Here is a 17,136-nt window from a genome sequence, read left to right as displayed (position 1 = left end):
AAACGACATCTAACGAAACTAATGAATGGGTATGAGGTATTCTAATGTTATTAAGATTTTGTTTGAGATCCCAACTGTTTTTTATAAACGACTCAGTTTTTCGTGAAATAAGTTTTAAAGTGTTTGATAAGTGTTTTGCTAGGTTATAAGTTGATGATCCAATTGTGGAAACAATTAATCTCCAGGTTTGACCTGGTTTGTGTACCTTTGGGAGTGCATAAGCCTTTGCCACAACACTACTATGCGTTTTCAATCTATATGCTACTCATTCATTAATGTATCTTTTATTTTCCCATCTAGAAACAATATCATTGCATTTATTTTCGACTGTTGGTACTAAGTTAGTTTTTACATTTTTGTATAAATTATTGTTTTTTAAAATGTTTCCTATAGTGAAATTATAATCGTTCCTATTCGCTGCCACCATAATATTGCCTTTATCGGCTTTTACAAATAATAAATCTTTGTGGTTTTTTTGAAAATTTATAATGTTTTCTGTAATTTTATTATTATTTTTAAATTTGTTATTTCTATTGTGATTTGAAATTAATTCAGTAACTGTCCTTCTAATTTTTAATTTATCCTCTTCTTTTTCTAGATTTTTTATGGAGTTTTCAATATTGGCAATGATATTGTTCACTGGAATTTTATCGGTATTGTAGGGAATACCAAAGTACATTATTTTTACTCTACCCTTATATTTCGTGACGTATTCGCCTTTTCTTACAAATTGCAGGCACCGCAAAATACTTTCTTTACATTTTTATGTGGCATTTGGTCACTTTGCTCAGTATTTGGAATTTCCAACATTAATTTTTCATTATAAATAAATAAAAATTATAATGTTAACCATGATATTCAGACGCAGATTACTATCACAATTCCACTATGAACAACCATTTTTGGAAAGCTTTTGATTTCTCTCCGGATGAGCCAATTATGCTGACCACAGGTTGACGTAAGTGGAATCGAAAGTACTAAAATCCGCGCGATTTTTAATTTTTTGACTTATTTACACATTTACACATTGTGCGCCGGCGTACAAATTCACGCCTCCTCGACATTTTTAGGTTCCGGTTGTAATAAGGCTAGTGGGGTAAGAAAATTTTCACAATTCTCTCTTGAGAATTTTTCTTATTTAATAAAAAGCATTTACTATGAACAGCACCAGACCAGTAAGTTTTATTTTACTGAGACAGTAGGGGCCTAATAACACAGGCACACAAAAAAGTCTTCTTTACTAGACAAGACAAACAATCTTATAAGTTTTTGGGTTCATTGAATCCGAATCCGGGGTTGGTTGGCTTTCGCTTAATTTTGATCGCAATTCAATCGCATGTCAAAGGAACCACGAATTCAGATTCAGCAACCCTAAAAACGTATAGAAATGTTTGTATCGTCTGGTGTACGAGAACTTATTTTTGTGTGCATGTGTAATTATAAATATGAATACGGTTTTTGCCCAATATAGTTTGCTCTAAAGATTTGCTGCCAGACAAGCACAACAGGTATTTGAGTACTGCGTCAATGGCTGGTCAGTGAAATGAGATAGTTCAAAACAGTTATTTTGATTTTTCTAGTACTGAGATCGTCCTGGAATTTTATTTTGGGTTCATCTCGTGATGAATTTGTGTGTATAAAAGCTAAAAATATTGTTTGTTAATAATTACCACTTGCATTCCATCCTCCTTCCACCTGATATGCAGCGGAAGCTGCTCCTATTCGAAAATCTTTCGGAAAAGACCAATCTTGTTCGCAATGTGCTCTGGAAACAAAATTTTGAACTCGTAATGCTGATTAAATTATTTGAATGATCGCTACTATTTTCAATAAGTTCTTTCATTATAATTTCATTGAATGCTAATTTTAGAAAAAATGTCAAATTCCAGAAATCTTTTGAACATTTAGTCTCGACTTTTTTGTATTAATTAGTAGAGCAACTCATATAAATAATGGTCAAAGTAATAGATGCGATAATTCTTTTGTAAATGTTTCGGTCACTATTTTGGACCCTCATCATTCAAAAAAATATGTATTAAGTCTTGAAAAACATACAAATGAGGAAGAAAATATTTTTAAAATAGAATGGAAAAATAATGAATAAAAATGTAAACATCAAGTAAAGAAAAGGGCAAGGTTGTCTCATAAAAGGAGGTCTTCAGTTTTAAATCTGTATTACAATCAACAAATATTGAGAACAGCGAAGAAAGCGGAAGGTCAATAAAGAAAAAGAAAAAAAATATGTACCTGATACAAGATAAAAATCGAAGAGAATGTCAAAGTAAAAATCCAACAAAAAGCAACGAATTTCTTAATTTATAATTGATGTGTGAAGAAATCAAACCAGATATACTGCAGCGCAAGAGGAAGATTCTTTTGATTGATAAAAGTTTTTTTAATGTTTATATTGACTAGTTGATGATTCCTGCAGAAGCAAAGAATTATCATGTCCAAAAAAGGAAACCATTTGGAAGAATCCCCATATTTTGATATAATGTTTAAAATTCTGCATTTCAGTAACGTTGAACGTTTGGTATTGTTTTGTTATTCTTGTTTAGTCTTGTTTTTTAAATGTATGTACAAAAAACACTTGGTTAATCGTCCAGCTTTTTAGCAAGGATATCGAAAATCTTGCAAAATTAATGGACGGAGAAGGAACAAAAAGTCTGTTTCGCCATTATTCGTTGAAAAAGCTGCAAGAACAGACACTAAGATTAAAAAAAAAATCACTGTGAAAAAAGATTGTCTTGCGTGCATGACCAAGGAAGGGTTTCTTTCATTACGCAATTTTTTTTCTTATACCCCTTCTCTAACTTCCCTTATTCTCCATTACCCTCTCCTCTCCTTTATCCCCTTCCTTATTTACTTTCTCACCCGTCACTTGTACTACTCCTTTTCTCATGGTTCGTATTCAGCTCCTTAATCCGCTTGTCAGGGGTCTCTTGAAAATTGTCCAGGGATGGAGCCGCACGAATAACCACCCAGCAGAAGCATAACAACCGTGCCGCGAACTGAATGGCACTTGTCCTTGCATGCTGGGATCTATTAGTATGAAGCAAACCTTTCATCTAGCCACCCTACTGTTAAATGAGCCAATAAAGACAGAGTCAATGCGATGAACCAGGAAAATCTTAATACTTTTGAGAATACGGATCGACTCAGGGACGACCTACTGGAGTTCTATGATACCAATATAATCCCTAAACGAGAAGGTTACATGGCGTGACTGTATGTTCTGCTGAGCGAGACTGAGACAAACCGCGGGCAGGCATCCAATGGAGAAAGAGCGATGCCTTGGGACCAGGAGAAACATGAATATCCTGGCCTCTTTGAAGCCCAAAGACCTGACTGAACTGGATGACGAACTTCGTGAAGATTTTTCCGAAGAGTCCGAATTCCGGTCTATCAATTAAAGTGTTTATAATGGAGTGAGAACTTTGTCGGGTGCAATCCGGAATACGAAACCAAATGCTGATTATAAGACCAAAAGACGAATGCATCACCTCAGCACAAAGATAGGCTGGGCAAAATAATTTGCATTCTACACTTAGTATGTGATTAACTTCATAACATCTGGCAGGAATTTCACTGCCAGTGTCCGACAGCTCGCGCGTGAATTGCGGATCCGTCATCACAGACTCAACAAGTCAAAGCTGCTGACCATCAGACAGCATGTTGTTGACAGAATGCGGGTACTATTTGATACTAGGAGACTTCGAGAGAGGAGAAAGAGGTGGGTCAGAGAAAATGTACAGTTTTTCTCTGAACCATCTTGAATCCCGCAAGACCCTCCAGATACTCTTGACCACCCGCCCAAATCTGAGGAAGTAAAAGCCTTTTGGAGAGAACTCGTCGAAGTCCAGCATTCACTGAAAGAACACTTAAAGAACATAAACAACTTCAAGGAGCTATTCCAGTGACCCCATAACATCTGAGCAGGAATTCCTACCTACACTACCGGACTACCTACACTGCCTGGACACATTCAACCTCAAGATTAGTGCAGCGGACTGTAAAACATCCGGTAAAAGTGCATCTCTGGGGTTGTTTCTCGAAACATGGGTTTGGGAGATTGCACCTATTCACCTACATAACAAGATGAGAATTGAAAGCAAACTGAATGTTAAATCAAAAAGCATGAAAGAGGGAGCTCTTCTTAATATTTTGACACCAAAATCATGTCGATACACCTTACCGACTGCGAGTAAAGCCACCCACGCTTTAACTTGACAGACTGTATGTGTCTAAAAAATGGCTGCATTCTACCAGAGTTACCGATTAGTGCCCTGGATTTGCTACAGGCAAGCTTTTGATTTAACATCCCATCTGCCTGTTAAAGCTAAAAGTTCAATCAACACATTGTTCAGTGCATACAGCGAATGATGCCGTTTTGAAAAACAGATTTACTTTTTCATCTAGAAAAAATCGTGTGACCACTAACAGCGTCACCTTTCAGAGAGGTGTCTTTCAGGGGGACCCCATGCGCTAAAAATAAATAGCAACTAAATCCAGCTCTAAAGATCTTCAAAGAGTAGACTCAAGCGATTGAAATGGAGTTTAGCTTAGAAGAATGCCCTAAAGTTAATTTGAAGCCAGGACAACTTAATGACATCTTCAGAGATCCTGATCTCGTTGATAGAAGTCCTATATCAAAGACATTATAAGCCTAGATGCGGCACGTGTATAGTTTGAGGAACTAATTGTAGACGGCGCTCCCGGCGAAAATTGCCCGATCCCCTCATGCCTCTCAACCCGAAAATCGCACCCACCAACTACTTTGCCCCTGTAATCTTCACCCGTCGAACAAGTCCACCAAATAGCCGATACTAAGTCTGTAAATACTAAATACTAAAAAATATGAAATACAAATTTTATACCGAGAACTTTGATTTATTATTTTCAATTAATGAATCAATTATTTGAATAAATTTTGCATCAAGAAAATATGTAGATGCATAAGATTTACTTTTAAATTGAATTAAAAAGTAATTTTATCGTAATAAATATTTTTAGCTGACATCTTTTATGGAAAAAATTAGTCATTACGCAATTAAAATTTACTGTTTATGAACAATATTATTTTGTTGTTTTGAGATAAGCGGTAGAAATTCTACTAAATGAAACTAAATGAAGAAATTAAAAGTTTTAATTGATAAGCATATTTAGTTGAAATTTAAAATAATAAATTTTTTAAAATAAATATGATCGTACAGCGTTCTCGCACGTATAATTAGCGATTTGGAGTTTTTAGATGTAGAGTTAAATTTTATAGGAATACCGCCTCCCTCACGGTTATTAATTTAAGTAAACAATAATTCGTAAATTTCTATGTTTGTGTAATTAATTATGAATTAAGTAAATTATAATGAAACGATAAAATTATATAATAAAATTACTTTTTATTTTATTTTTTTATATAATCGTGCCACTCGCGCTGAGCACTAATTTTTTGACAGACAGTTGTCACGGTCATTAATTTAAGTAAACAATAATTCGTAAATTTCTATGTTTATGTAATTAATTATGAATTAAATAAATTATAATGAAACGATAAAATAATATAACAAAATTATTTTTTATTTTATTTTTTTATATAATCGTGCCACTCGCGCTGAGCACTCACTTTTTGACAGACAGTTGTAGATTTATATTTTCTGAACCACCTTAAAATAAACTTAAAAAATACAATCCTTTTTTCAGACATTTTTTTCTATCTCGCGTTGTTATGCTAATAATAGGATTTTGGTGTTCATATTATTTTTATACGTGTATAAAGCAAAATATCCTACAAGTCTTCTTTTAGATTTTTTACGTATCTTACGTCTTTTAGCGTAATATTGGAATTTTTGATTATCTGCATATATTACTAATGATAAAACAAAATTACGAGTTCTATTGAAAAGAGGTTTAAAGAAATTTTGTAGGATTTTTCAAAACCTATCATTTCTCTTCGAAACTTTTTGTCGTATTTTGCGTCATTTGATTCAAAACTTGAATTATGTGGTGTCAAATTTCGGGCAATTCTAATACTTACTTCATCATAAATAATAAGAATGTAATAAATGAATACAAATTTGTATCACTTTTTTGGGCGAATAACTTTTTTCTATCAATTTGTTTTTGTACCTTTTGTTGTTTTTCCACAAATTTTTCATTTTTATTTTTAATACCATTTTTATGATCAAACCTAAAATAATAACAAATTTGTAGCTCTTTTTCGGGTAAATAATTTTTGTTAAATCATTTTTTTTCGTAACTTTTATCATTTTTTCACAAAGTTTTTTTTTTATATTTTCAATATTATTTTTCGCGAATAAAACAAAACGTACGCCTCCTATCAAGAAGTGATTATTAACTAATTTGTAAATCTTTATTGAGATTACAATTTTTGTTGATTTATCTTCTTTTGTATCCTGCATAGATTGACCACAAAATGGAATTTCTTATGTTTTATCTTTTTTTGTACAATAAAAATTAGAATTTTCAATTTTACAAGAAAATCCAAAAAGTTTGTATGATAATCTTGTAGGGCTTTTAAAAATCAATGTTTTTCTTATTTCTTTTTATATTGTACGTTGTTTGACTTATAATTTTGATTTTCGATTGATATTAGAAATTTTGAAAATGCTATAACTCTGAGAATTTTTTTTGTAGAAAAAAAAAGTCATCAGGATAAATTGGTTGGCCTTCTGAGTACTATTAATAGCCGTAAATAAAAATTTTAAGTATAAAAAAATGGTCCAAAAGTTTGTATTTTTATCCAAAATGACTGTTAACGAACTCGTCCTTTCTTTTCGGACTTGTCGGACCTTTCTTTTCTTATCCTTTCTCAATCATAAATGATGAGAATGCGAAAAATTAGAGGTTACTTTTCTCTGTAATATTGGTATTTTATTCAATATAAATAAAACTGATAATAAAGTTTCTTAAGCATAGTCTCAATATACTTGTTCTCTGTCATTCTTTTAATTGTTGTAGTTTTGTTTTCTGAGTCTTGACGATTTTTCGTTGTGTATTTTTATGCTAAACAAATTTTAAACTATACATTATAAGGGTAATTTCATTAAATACAAAAATCGAAACTTTAAGGGGTCGTCAGTTCGAATAGGGGTTGAGGGTCAGTGGAAGAAAAGTTACGAACTTAGATAACATTTAGTATATTTCCTTATTATTCACTTTTAAAGAATTGTTCTTTTTTTCTCTGTTTTTAAGAAACCCCCTTTTCTCGTTTTTTCACTTAAATCCTTTTTGGTAGAAGGTCTACTATTATATTAGTGGTTTGGAATTCAACTCGTTTGGTTAAAAAATTTTGTATTCAGTTGCAAATTTTATTATTCTGTAAAAAATGCAACTATTTTGTTAAAAAATCATCTTGTTTCGTTAGGAATTCAGAAGCTTGGTTAAAAGTTGAACTACTTTGTAAAAAATTATTCTTTTGGTTTTAGATTCACCTCTTTGGTCGAAAATTCAACTATTCTATTTTTAGAAAATTAATCTTCTGCGGATAAAAAGTCATTTTTAGGCTGAACTCTTTTGTTAAAAATGTAATTATTTGTGGAAAATTCGTTTTCTTTAATAAGAATTATTTTTTTTAACCAACAAGGTAAGCATTTCATTTTTAATTTAAATTGATATTTTTATTAAAAATTAATATTTTCGGGTTTAAAATTGCTCCTCCCGGCTTTAAAATTCAAAAATTTTGTTAAAAATTAATATATTTTGTTGAAAGCTCGTCTTATTTTGGTAGATCATTAATACAATGCTGGAAAATTCATTTCTTTGGTTAAAAATTTAACTATTTTTTTCGCAATTTATGTTCTTTAATTGAAAATTAAACGACTTGGTTAAAAGTTGCACTTTATCATTAAAGATTCATATTTTTGGACTCGCCTTGATCTTTGGGGTTGACACTTTTGTTCCAAATTTAATTTCTCGATTTAGTTGAAAATTAATCTTCTTTTTAACATGTAACAATTTTCTTGACATTTTGGGTTTTTTGTTTTGTTCAAAATTAGTTTTTTATCTGAAAATTTGAAATTTTACAATTTTGTTAGAAATTTATACTTTATGAGTTTAAAATTTAATTATTTTTTAGAACATTCTTTTGTTTTGTTGAAAATTCATCTTTTCGGTCGAAAATTAATTTTCTTGATTTTTTTACATCGTCTTTTTATTAAAAATGCAATTGTTAAGTTCTAAATTAGTATATTTGGATTAATGATTCAACAATATGGTAGGAAATTAAAGTAGGATTCGTTTGTGAATGAAATTTTTTTGTTGGAAATTTGGTTTTTTATGTTAAAAATTACTTTCTTTTGAAAATTGCAACTTGTCTATTCTTGATTAGAAATGGATCCTTTGTAAGTTGAAAATTCAAATATTTGGTTGAAAATTCATAGAATTTGTTAAAAATTCGTCTTTTACGTTAAGAAAATTAATCTTCTTTGTTGCAAATTTATTATATATTTCGACTTTAAATCTTAGGAATTTAAAGCGTTTCATATTGCATTCAGATCAATTGAAAGTGAGTTTTAAATAATAACTAATACGAGGGATTTTATTAGCTGTGAGACATAGCGTATATATATATATATATATATATATATATATTGAAAAAATTTTTGATTTTATTTATTTCTTCAAGTGATTTTTTTTCAAGTTTGCAATAACAAAAAAAAATTATCCAATTAGAGGATTTAAGTGTTTAAAATTGAAGAAATATATGAAATCAAAAATTTTTTCAATCCTCGGTGGGAATTTTTTTACAAGTACGAAAAAGTATAACTATTTTTACAGGAAAACCCCAATGACTATAATAATTTTTTAAATACTAAGAAATCCAGGTGGCCGTTTTAATCAAGGACACAAATTTCCGGTCATTTTCCGACTTGCAAAAAATTGTTCAATTATTTTAATTCTTTGGAATTCTTTCCTTTCCCACTTTTTTTTAATAGCCTTCGTTGCTGAGATGTACCCCTAAACGCTTTATATTTCTTTAGAATTTTTTTGGATTCTTCGATTCTTTGAATTATTTTTATAAACTATTTGGATTTCTTTGATGTTGTGAATTCTGATTTGCATAAGAATTGCAAGTGGTTAACTGCCCTCAACTTTAAAAATTAAATTTTAATTTGCAAGGCACAGTCTAGTTACTGGTTTTTGTAACCAAGCAAATTATAAGGAAAAAGGTTATACGTTTCAAATCATCAAGAAACAAAAACAAACAAAAAACAGAATTTTAATATAATTTTGATAAATAATTAAATGAGTAGTGAAAACCTTAAATTTTTCCTCGGAATTAAATGTAAATTGTCAATTCAACACTACAGAGAAGTGTAAATATTACTTCAGTTATACCTCAATTATACGAAAAATAATAAAATATTTTAGGGTTTAAAAATACATGTACGATAAATTTATCCAATGAAGTATTCGAACTTTCAATTCACTATTTTTGTAAATATTATATTTTTTAAAATAATGTTTGAAATTTTGCTACAATTCTAAAATATGACAAGAATTTTTTAAAACTTATTTATATAGTATTTAGAAAATTTATCTTTTAAAAGAGTCAGCTATAGATATGGCTGGAGAAGACAAGCGTGCCGCATCTATGCTTATAATATTTTTGCACTATATGACACCTTGGTGCTGCATGGTAGTCAAAAATCGGAAAAAGGTGGCCAAAATTATAAAATGTTCATAAAATGGGCCAAAATTTTTTACTCTTTGGACGGACGCTCGCCATATGGAGCATACTTGCCGGCGGACGAGTATGCTAAATAAATTTTCGATTTTCTTAAAAATTATTATAAGGGGGTTTTTGAGGTCGCTGATTACGAATCCGATGTCCAAAACTAAGAAAAAAAATGTGAACCCAATATGGCAGGCGACCATGCTAAATAAACTTTTGATCCTTTTCAAAATTGATATAAGATTGTTTTCAAGCTCGCTGGTTAGGAATCCGTTGTCAAAAATAAAGAAGAAATAAACCATGGAACCAATATGGTGAACCTTAGTAAAGGTCCTAAAAAGTTCGGACAGATTCTACGTTGTTTATCCATTACTCAATAATCTTAAAACTGACGAGTAAACACCGCAATTTGATTCTCGCTTCTAGAGATCCCATTTCCAGGTACCACAGGTTGTGGATAAAGTTTCTTTCTTTCTGGTCATTAACATCAGAGTATTGCATTTCAGGCTTATCATCCTTCCAGGATTGGTACCGACGTGTATACCCGGTACCGACTTCCTGACTTGAAGATAGTAAACTGCCAAAGAATTCAAATTCTCAGGAGTAAAATCCAGGAGAGGAGAATTTGACACAATCACATTTATTTTTAAAAAGTAAAATCGTTCAACATCGAAAGAAAACTGTCCTCAAATTCAGACGTCGAAGAAAAATATATGATTTAAAAGCATTAATAATATGAAGATTATAACAGAATAACGTTACAACTGGTACCCCTAGCAACACACAGAAGTTTTTAAAAGATACGAGAGTTGCTGAAACTTGTGAATTAAAATCGCGTAAAATTTAGGAAAGACGATCATTGAAAAACAGGTGTTTCGCAAAAGTAAATATTGCGTAACCAGTCGCGCCGGATATATTACAGGCCTAGTGTATTCGATTACAGAGAGGTCATAAACACATGATGATACGTTAATTGAATTTTGTTGATATTATCGTTGAATGAAAGAAAAATGATTAGCTTCGTGAATGAAAACAGATAAGTAAGACTAATCGATGCTATTAATATACAATTGGAATTCCTTTAGTTTCTGAATCGACATAATTTATCTTTGAATAAAGAATATAAATACTTCGTAGAAATAAGACGAAATGAAATTTCAAGAATTACACATCAGTTTTGGAAAGTAATGAACAAATAGTATTCGAAAAGTTGACCAATGAGTTAGACTTTCAAGATTCACAAATCCATAGAGATCATGGCTCAAATTATGATCAACTCGACATTCATGGTGGATCGACAATTAATATTGCGTACAGTGCGACAGGTATCTATCAAAATACAGATAATTCGAACGAAGAAAAACAGCAATACATTACTTATAAATAAACATATTAATAGCGAAATCGACTCCGACCAGGTGGAAATGCAAAACAGAAATCGATTGAAAGATGTTGAGGAAAAGCAATTTACGTTACAAACGAGAGTAGATAGAAATATAGGAACATCCAATGTAAGAATTCTATGACTTAAAAATTATTTAGTCCCTAAATTTTCAGGTACTAATTGCGAGCATCCTATGATGTTCTTAAAAGATTTTGAGTAATATATAAGAGCAATCGTTGTAAGAAAAAATAATTTTCCATTGGTCAACCAATCCTGTCTAGAAGGGATGGCCAGAGAATGGTGGAATGTAGTCCACGAGAATCTTAGCGATGATCTTTTATCTTTTAAATAAAAATTCTGAAATTGTGACATAAGAATTTGTTAAATTTGTAGAATCACTGGACCAAGAAGGCCTATTAAATTATCGCGACCTTTATTCACCACGAGATGAATCGGCTTATAACCAAAGTCATCATTCTTGACAAGTAGATTTTTGTCGAGATAGCAGAAATAACTTTGGGGAAAACGATAGAAACAATTTCAGATTTAATAGAAAACATCCAAATCAAAGTTATCCACGAGAAAATCAGTATAAAAATAATCATGAGTACGATCAGCGCAAATCAAAGTTTCAAAATTATGAACCAAAATAAATTATTCATATGGAAATTGGGATTACGATCGACAACAGCAATATGATAATCAAAATAAAAGATATTATAACCGAGGACGATATGAAGATAGAAATCAGGATTTTGAAAATCGAGAAAATCCGTTCCCTTTTAATAACACCGGTCAAGAATATAAATATGAAAATCATCAACATAGAATTATAGACAATTGAGACCGTAACTACGATGCGTTTGGTGATCGACCTCGTGATTATCAAAATAATAATGGTCAATGGTCTAATGGTCCTAAATAAGCAAATTTTAATAATTCTTATAATGATTCTGATAGAAATAAAAACTTGAAACCCTTCAGTAGTACAATAGAAAATGGAATATATAGGCGAGAAAATAATGGGCTACAAAATGTAAGCCCTAGAAATGAGCAAAGTGAACCACAAAATAATAGTGAAAATATAAACACAGCTCATGGAACGAATTAAATGCCCCAAGATAATTATATAATAAAGCCTACTGATTATCTAGAAGATAAGGTAAATAATAAAGATTGTATAAGTAGTCACGAGGACTCCGGAAATGCTTGAACCTAGATTTGGTAAAATGCGACACGATAGAGGCAAATTCGGACCTAACAATTGAAAAAAAACTTCTTCCGTTAGATTTGCGCGGGAAATTATTCAAGAATGAAAATCACGAGATAATAAGGGCTCTAGATAAATACCCAATTTTGCAAATCGCGATGTAAAATGTAAATACGAAAGCATTCATTGACACAGTTTGTGAGGCTACCTGTATTTCAGAAACCTCTTTTGAAAATAATATTGAAGCATTCCTCACATTACCCCCTTCTCCTCCGAGTTAGTCACACCTACCCTGAAAGGCCAGTGGCTTCATGGTGTAATAATAATAATATTAATTTTGAAAATAGGAATTGTTATCAATAATGGGCACAAGAATAGTCGGTGCTACAGGGGCGAAACCTATAAAATTAAATATCAAGTATATGCAAATTTAAAAATGGGCAACTACACTGAAAAAAATTTGCATTGAATCAAGTAGGCTAGTTTACTTGACTGATTTTACTTGAAAGAAGCAAGTATTTTATTTTTACAAGGGACCGATTTTCTTGAATCAAGAAAATAATGGAATCAGGACAACTATTTGAATCAAGAATATATTTACTTTAAGGGCATGTGATACTTACAGTTTCCCCGGTTTTTTTTCCACAAAAATGAAAATCTTTGAAAACTGATTTCGGAGATACTATAAAATATCATTACGGACGTCCCCGGAATTTTTTTTTTTAAATAATAATAACAAAAAATTTATTGTACTAAATAAAAATTTTATGCACATGCATTATTTTGAGGTTACGTCGTTTTTCATCTCTGCCTTTCCGATAATCTGGAAATTATTTATGAAATAAACTTTTTTGATTGCTTGCAAACAAGGTTAGTTCCGGGAGATTAGTTACTATGTTTATTTCTAAGTTCAAAGTTTTCGGCCAAAAATATTATGTTGTTTGGAAGTAACGCTCGGGTTAATTGTAACATACATAACCTTGAAATATACACGCACATTGATAGCAATATTAAAAATTTTTTGTTAAAAAAACACACAAAAAAGTGTGTGGGGACGTCCGTTAGGAGGTTCGCTATCATTTCCCAGATTTTGAAGGCAAAATATTTCTTATCCTAGGAATAAAGCCGGGGGAATCTAACACTGAAAAAATCGATACTATTTCCTATGCGCTATGCAAATTAATCACATTTTGCTAAATTAAAACATTTTTTAATTAACTCATAAAAAAAGTGTGTGGGGACGTCCGTTAGCATGTTCGCTATCATTTCCCAAATTGTCAAGACAACAAATTTATTATTCTAGAAAAAAAGCTGGGGGAACCTAAAACTGGTAAAATCGACAATTCCTTTTTCTTCTGATTTCGAAGTAGTTTATACTTGAAATAAAAATAAAATATCGAGAACTTTTTTAAATGGGTAATATTTAAGCTAGCGATCAATTCTTTTTTACATATTTTAAATTATTTTTGTTTCGACTCAAAAGTTTATTACATTTTCTTGATAATTTAAAAAAAATGTTATGCGTTTGCAAAGCAAAATATTTAAGGAAAAAGAATTCAATAACATTTTTAAAAAGTTTCTTGCGCCAAACATTTCTTTACAGAATTCCTTTTTCTTCTGATTTCGAAGTATTTTATACTTGAAATAAAAATAAAATATCGAGAACTTTTTTAAATGGGTAATATTTAAGCTAGCGATCAATTCTTTTTTACATATTTTAAATTATTTTGTTTCGACTCAAAAGTTATTAATTTTTTATAAGCTTTAGATTGTTTTTAAGCGGATTACATTTTTAAACAAAAAAGTATTGATTCCTTTGTAAAATAAGTAAAGTTCAATTATTTTTTGCATATTTTAAATTGTTGTTTTAGGAAAGCAATTCCATATTCAAATCGTAGAAGACAATGTATGAGCAAAGCATTCGATAAATTAAAAACTTTGTGATGTTATTTGTTGATGTTATTAAAAAATTTTTGTCCATGCAACTTTTCTTTATTATTCATTACCTTTTGGTCGTTTTTAAGCGTTTTGAATATTTAGAAGCAACAAGTGTTAAGTTCCTTGTTAAATAAGTGAAACTTACTTCGCTTTTTCACATATTTGATATTATTGTTTAAGAAATTTTATTTTTCATTAAGAATTAAGTAAGAGAGTATTATATTCAATGAAAGAGTTGGATAAATTGAAAAGTGCGCATTTTATGGAGAATTTTTATTTATTGTTTATTACTTTTGGATATTTTATAATATTTTTAAATATATTAAGAAAACTAAAGTATAGAGCCTTTTTTGAAATAAGTAAAATTCAATTCTAAAATTTTCATAAATAAAAAATGGTATATTAAAGTCTCTCGAAAATTTTTAAGTATCATCGGAAAGATGTTTTCTTGAAAGAAACATTGAGTTCCACAACGTTTAGTTTGAGGATGGTTGAGGCCCACTATATGACTTCGTACGACACTGCCTTTGAAATATTTGTAAGTAACAGTGTGCGAGAATTACGTGTTTTAATAATTTAACAAATTTTAGATTATATAACAATAATTTCGAAAATAATTTTTTTTTTCATTGAGAAATAGTTTTCAGTTGAGGCTCATTCTATTGATCCGATACTTCATATTCTTATATTAAGAAAATATATTCTTGAAGTGTATCAGAAATGATTTCTTGGAAGTGAACTATGTTCTGCATTTGAATACATCTCTATATGAAGTAACACAATAAAGTTTTAGAATACTAAAATGTGATATTCTATCTAAGAATACATTTTCTCAGATTAAGAAAACGTACGCTTGTTCCAAGCATACGGTAGCAAGTATTTATTTATTTGGAACAAACTCATATTCAATCCTCCCCACTCGTACCTGCGATTCACTTGAATTAAGTAACATTTACTTGATTGAAGAACCATTTTTTTCAGTGTAGAGTGATGTATTAAAAAGATTAAAAAGTAAAATTGACTTTGAAGAAAACTTTATTGAATTGAAGGATAAAGAGAAAAAAATAAAGGTGAAAATCAGGCACGAAGATCCAAAGCGTATCAAAAAAGTATTTGATCCCAAAATTTCTCAAAATGAGAAATAATTAAATTGTTTAGGAACATTTTTAGAAGTTGAAGAAAGCCGTCCAATTGTTATATAAAAAATGAATAATATTCAAAATTACGATAATATTCAAAATTACGATAATATTCAAAATCACGATAATATTCAAAATCAATGTGCATTGCGTAATGAAGCGATTACGGAACTGGTAGCACAGTTTACACTATTGAACTTGACGCGAAATTAGACACTGGATTTAGGGACAATTACATTTCTAAAGAATTTTTGGTAAAAATTTATTTTAAAATCAAAGGCACAAATTAAAGAAAAGTGAAGTTCAATTCGATTTTAAATGGGATTTGAAGATATAGTAACTGTCCTTATATCCAGGCGTCGGAGAAAAATATATGATTTAAAAGCATTAATACTATAAAGATTAAGACAGAATAACGCTACATGATCTAACTTAATTTTGATGTTGTGCATTTTGCTAAAAAATGCATTAGTATGATCAATCACTTAATAAACCATTTTCAGTAAAAAAATATGCCTTATCTTGTTAAACGGTATAAAAAACTACTAGCTATTTGGACCATGTGAGATAGACAGTGTTCTAAATTATATCATAATATTTTATTTCTAACTTTTAGAAAATGCCATGCATACCAATTCTCCAATTAGTTTTTTTTAACTTACCTAAGAATAGGTCCGATGAACATTCTCAGTAAAAATAGTGATAAGGTAAATCTCATTTTATTAAAATATATATTTCTCTAAGCAAGAAGCCGACTTGGGGAAATGATTTTTTGTTTGAAATGCTTACAAAACTCTTCGTCGATATTTTCAATAATTAATTATTTACGAACAAAAAAACACGAGGAACATTGGCGCACGTCACTCGTTCACGAACAACTGGTTCTTGTACACAGTATTGTATTGTGTTTTTGCAATATAATATAAGAACGAGAACGTGTTTACAGTGCCCATATCGACCTTTAGAACCGGCAGATAGCAGATAGCAATGTTAGCATTCTTTCAAGAAATGCGATATTTAGGGCAGATCGGACAATACAAAAAGTCAAAAAGTAAATTTGGACAATTTTGTGAGCTAGCCCCTTACATTCCCTGACCATTCAATTGTGGTGGACCTACTAACAAAACTTAATCACTAAAGTGCTATTTTTCATAATATATTGCGTATGATAAAATATTTGCATTATGATTAGATTAAATCTATTTTATCAATGGATTTAATACGAGAGATGACAATATTTTTATTTTTAACAATATAGAAAAATTTTAATTTCAAAAAAATTGAGTTTTCTTTTTGATGTTATATTATTCTTAATTAGTATTGTACTGTATTATTATAAGTATTAATCGTCAATGCGGCTCGAGTTTGAGTAATGAGAATACTCAAAAATGATTTAAGTTTTAAAAGTAATTTTGTTTTCATGCGAGACATTTCGAACTTTTATTGGCGATTTTAAAATATCTTAAGCAAGGATCAGAACACCTACAGTTTAAAAAGGGTATGGACTTTAAAATTACAGTATTATAATAAAAAATTCAGCGTATTCTAAAATATTGGAACCTTTTTCATCTCGTGATCTTTTTTCTAACTATTTAATTTTGCTTAAACACCGTGTGAAAAATAGTCGCTAAAAATTGAGAGAGATAAGGATTTATGTGCAGGTGATAAGTGAGGCCAATTGCACGGTTGGGTTCAACGGCCTACTGTCATTTCACGTAAGGTACAGTTCATTCAAAGATATTATAAACGTAGATGCGGTACGGGGCGTCAG

General features: G+C 30.3%; 2 protein-coding genes across 2 annotated transcripts in view; one reads left to right on the top strand and one right to left on the bottom strand.

Moving 5' to 3' along the window:
- The window catches only part of LOC117180090 (myrosinase 1-like), a 23,482-nt gene extending 7,044 nt beyond the window's left edge, over positions 1-16,438 (bottom strand). The window contains exons 1-2 of the mRNA XM_033372409.1: positions 16,028-16,438; positions 1,671-1,765 (exon numbers count right to left, since the gene is read on the bottom strand). Of these exons, the coding sequence (XP_033228300.1) occupies positions 1,671-1,765; positions 16,028-16,083 (151 nt within the window). The 5' untranslated portion in view covers positions 16,084-16,438. The remainder of the gene's footprint in view (positions 1-1,670; positions 1,766-16,027) is intronic.
- A 679-nt stretch (positions 16,439-17,117) lies between these two features.
- Positions 17,118-17,136, top strand: part of LOC117180688 (myrosinase 1-like) — an 11,399-nt gene continuing 11,380 nt past the window's right edge. The window contains exon 1 of the mRNA XM_033373178.1: positions 17,118-17,122. Within this exon, the coding sequence (XP_033229069.1) occupies positions 17,118-17,122 (5 nt within the window). The remainder of the gene's footprint in view (positions 17,123-17,136) is intronic.

This window comes from Belonocnema kinseyi, chromosome 9 (assembly GCF_010883055.1).
Source record: "Belonocnema kinseyi isolate 2016_QV_RU_SX_M_011 chromosome 9, B_treatae_v1, whole genome shotgun sequence".
In the NCBI taxonomy this organism is placed as follows: Eukaryota; Metazoa; Arthropoda; class Insecta; order Hymenoptera; family Cynipidae; genus Belonocnema; species Belonocnema kinseyi.
Note: the sequence above shows the minus strand (reverse complement) of the source record. Positions and strands in the feature narration are given on the sequence as shown.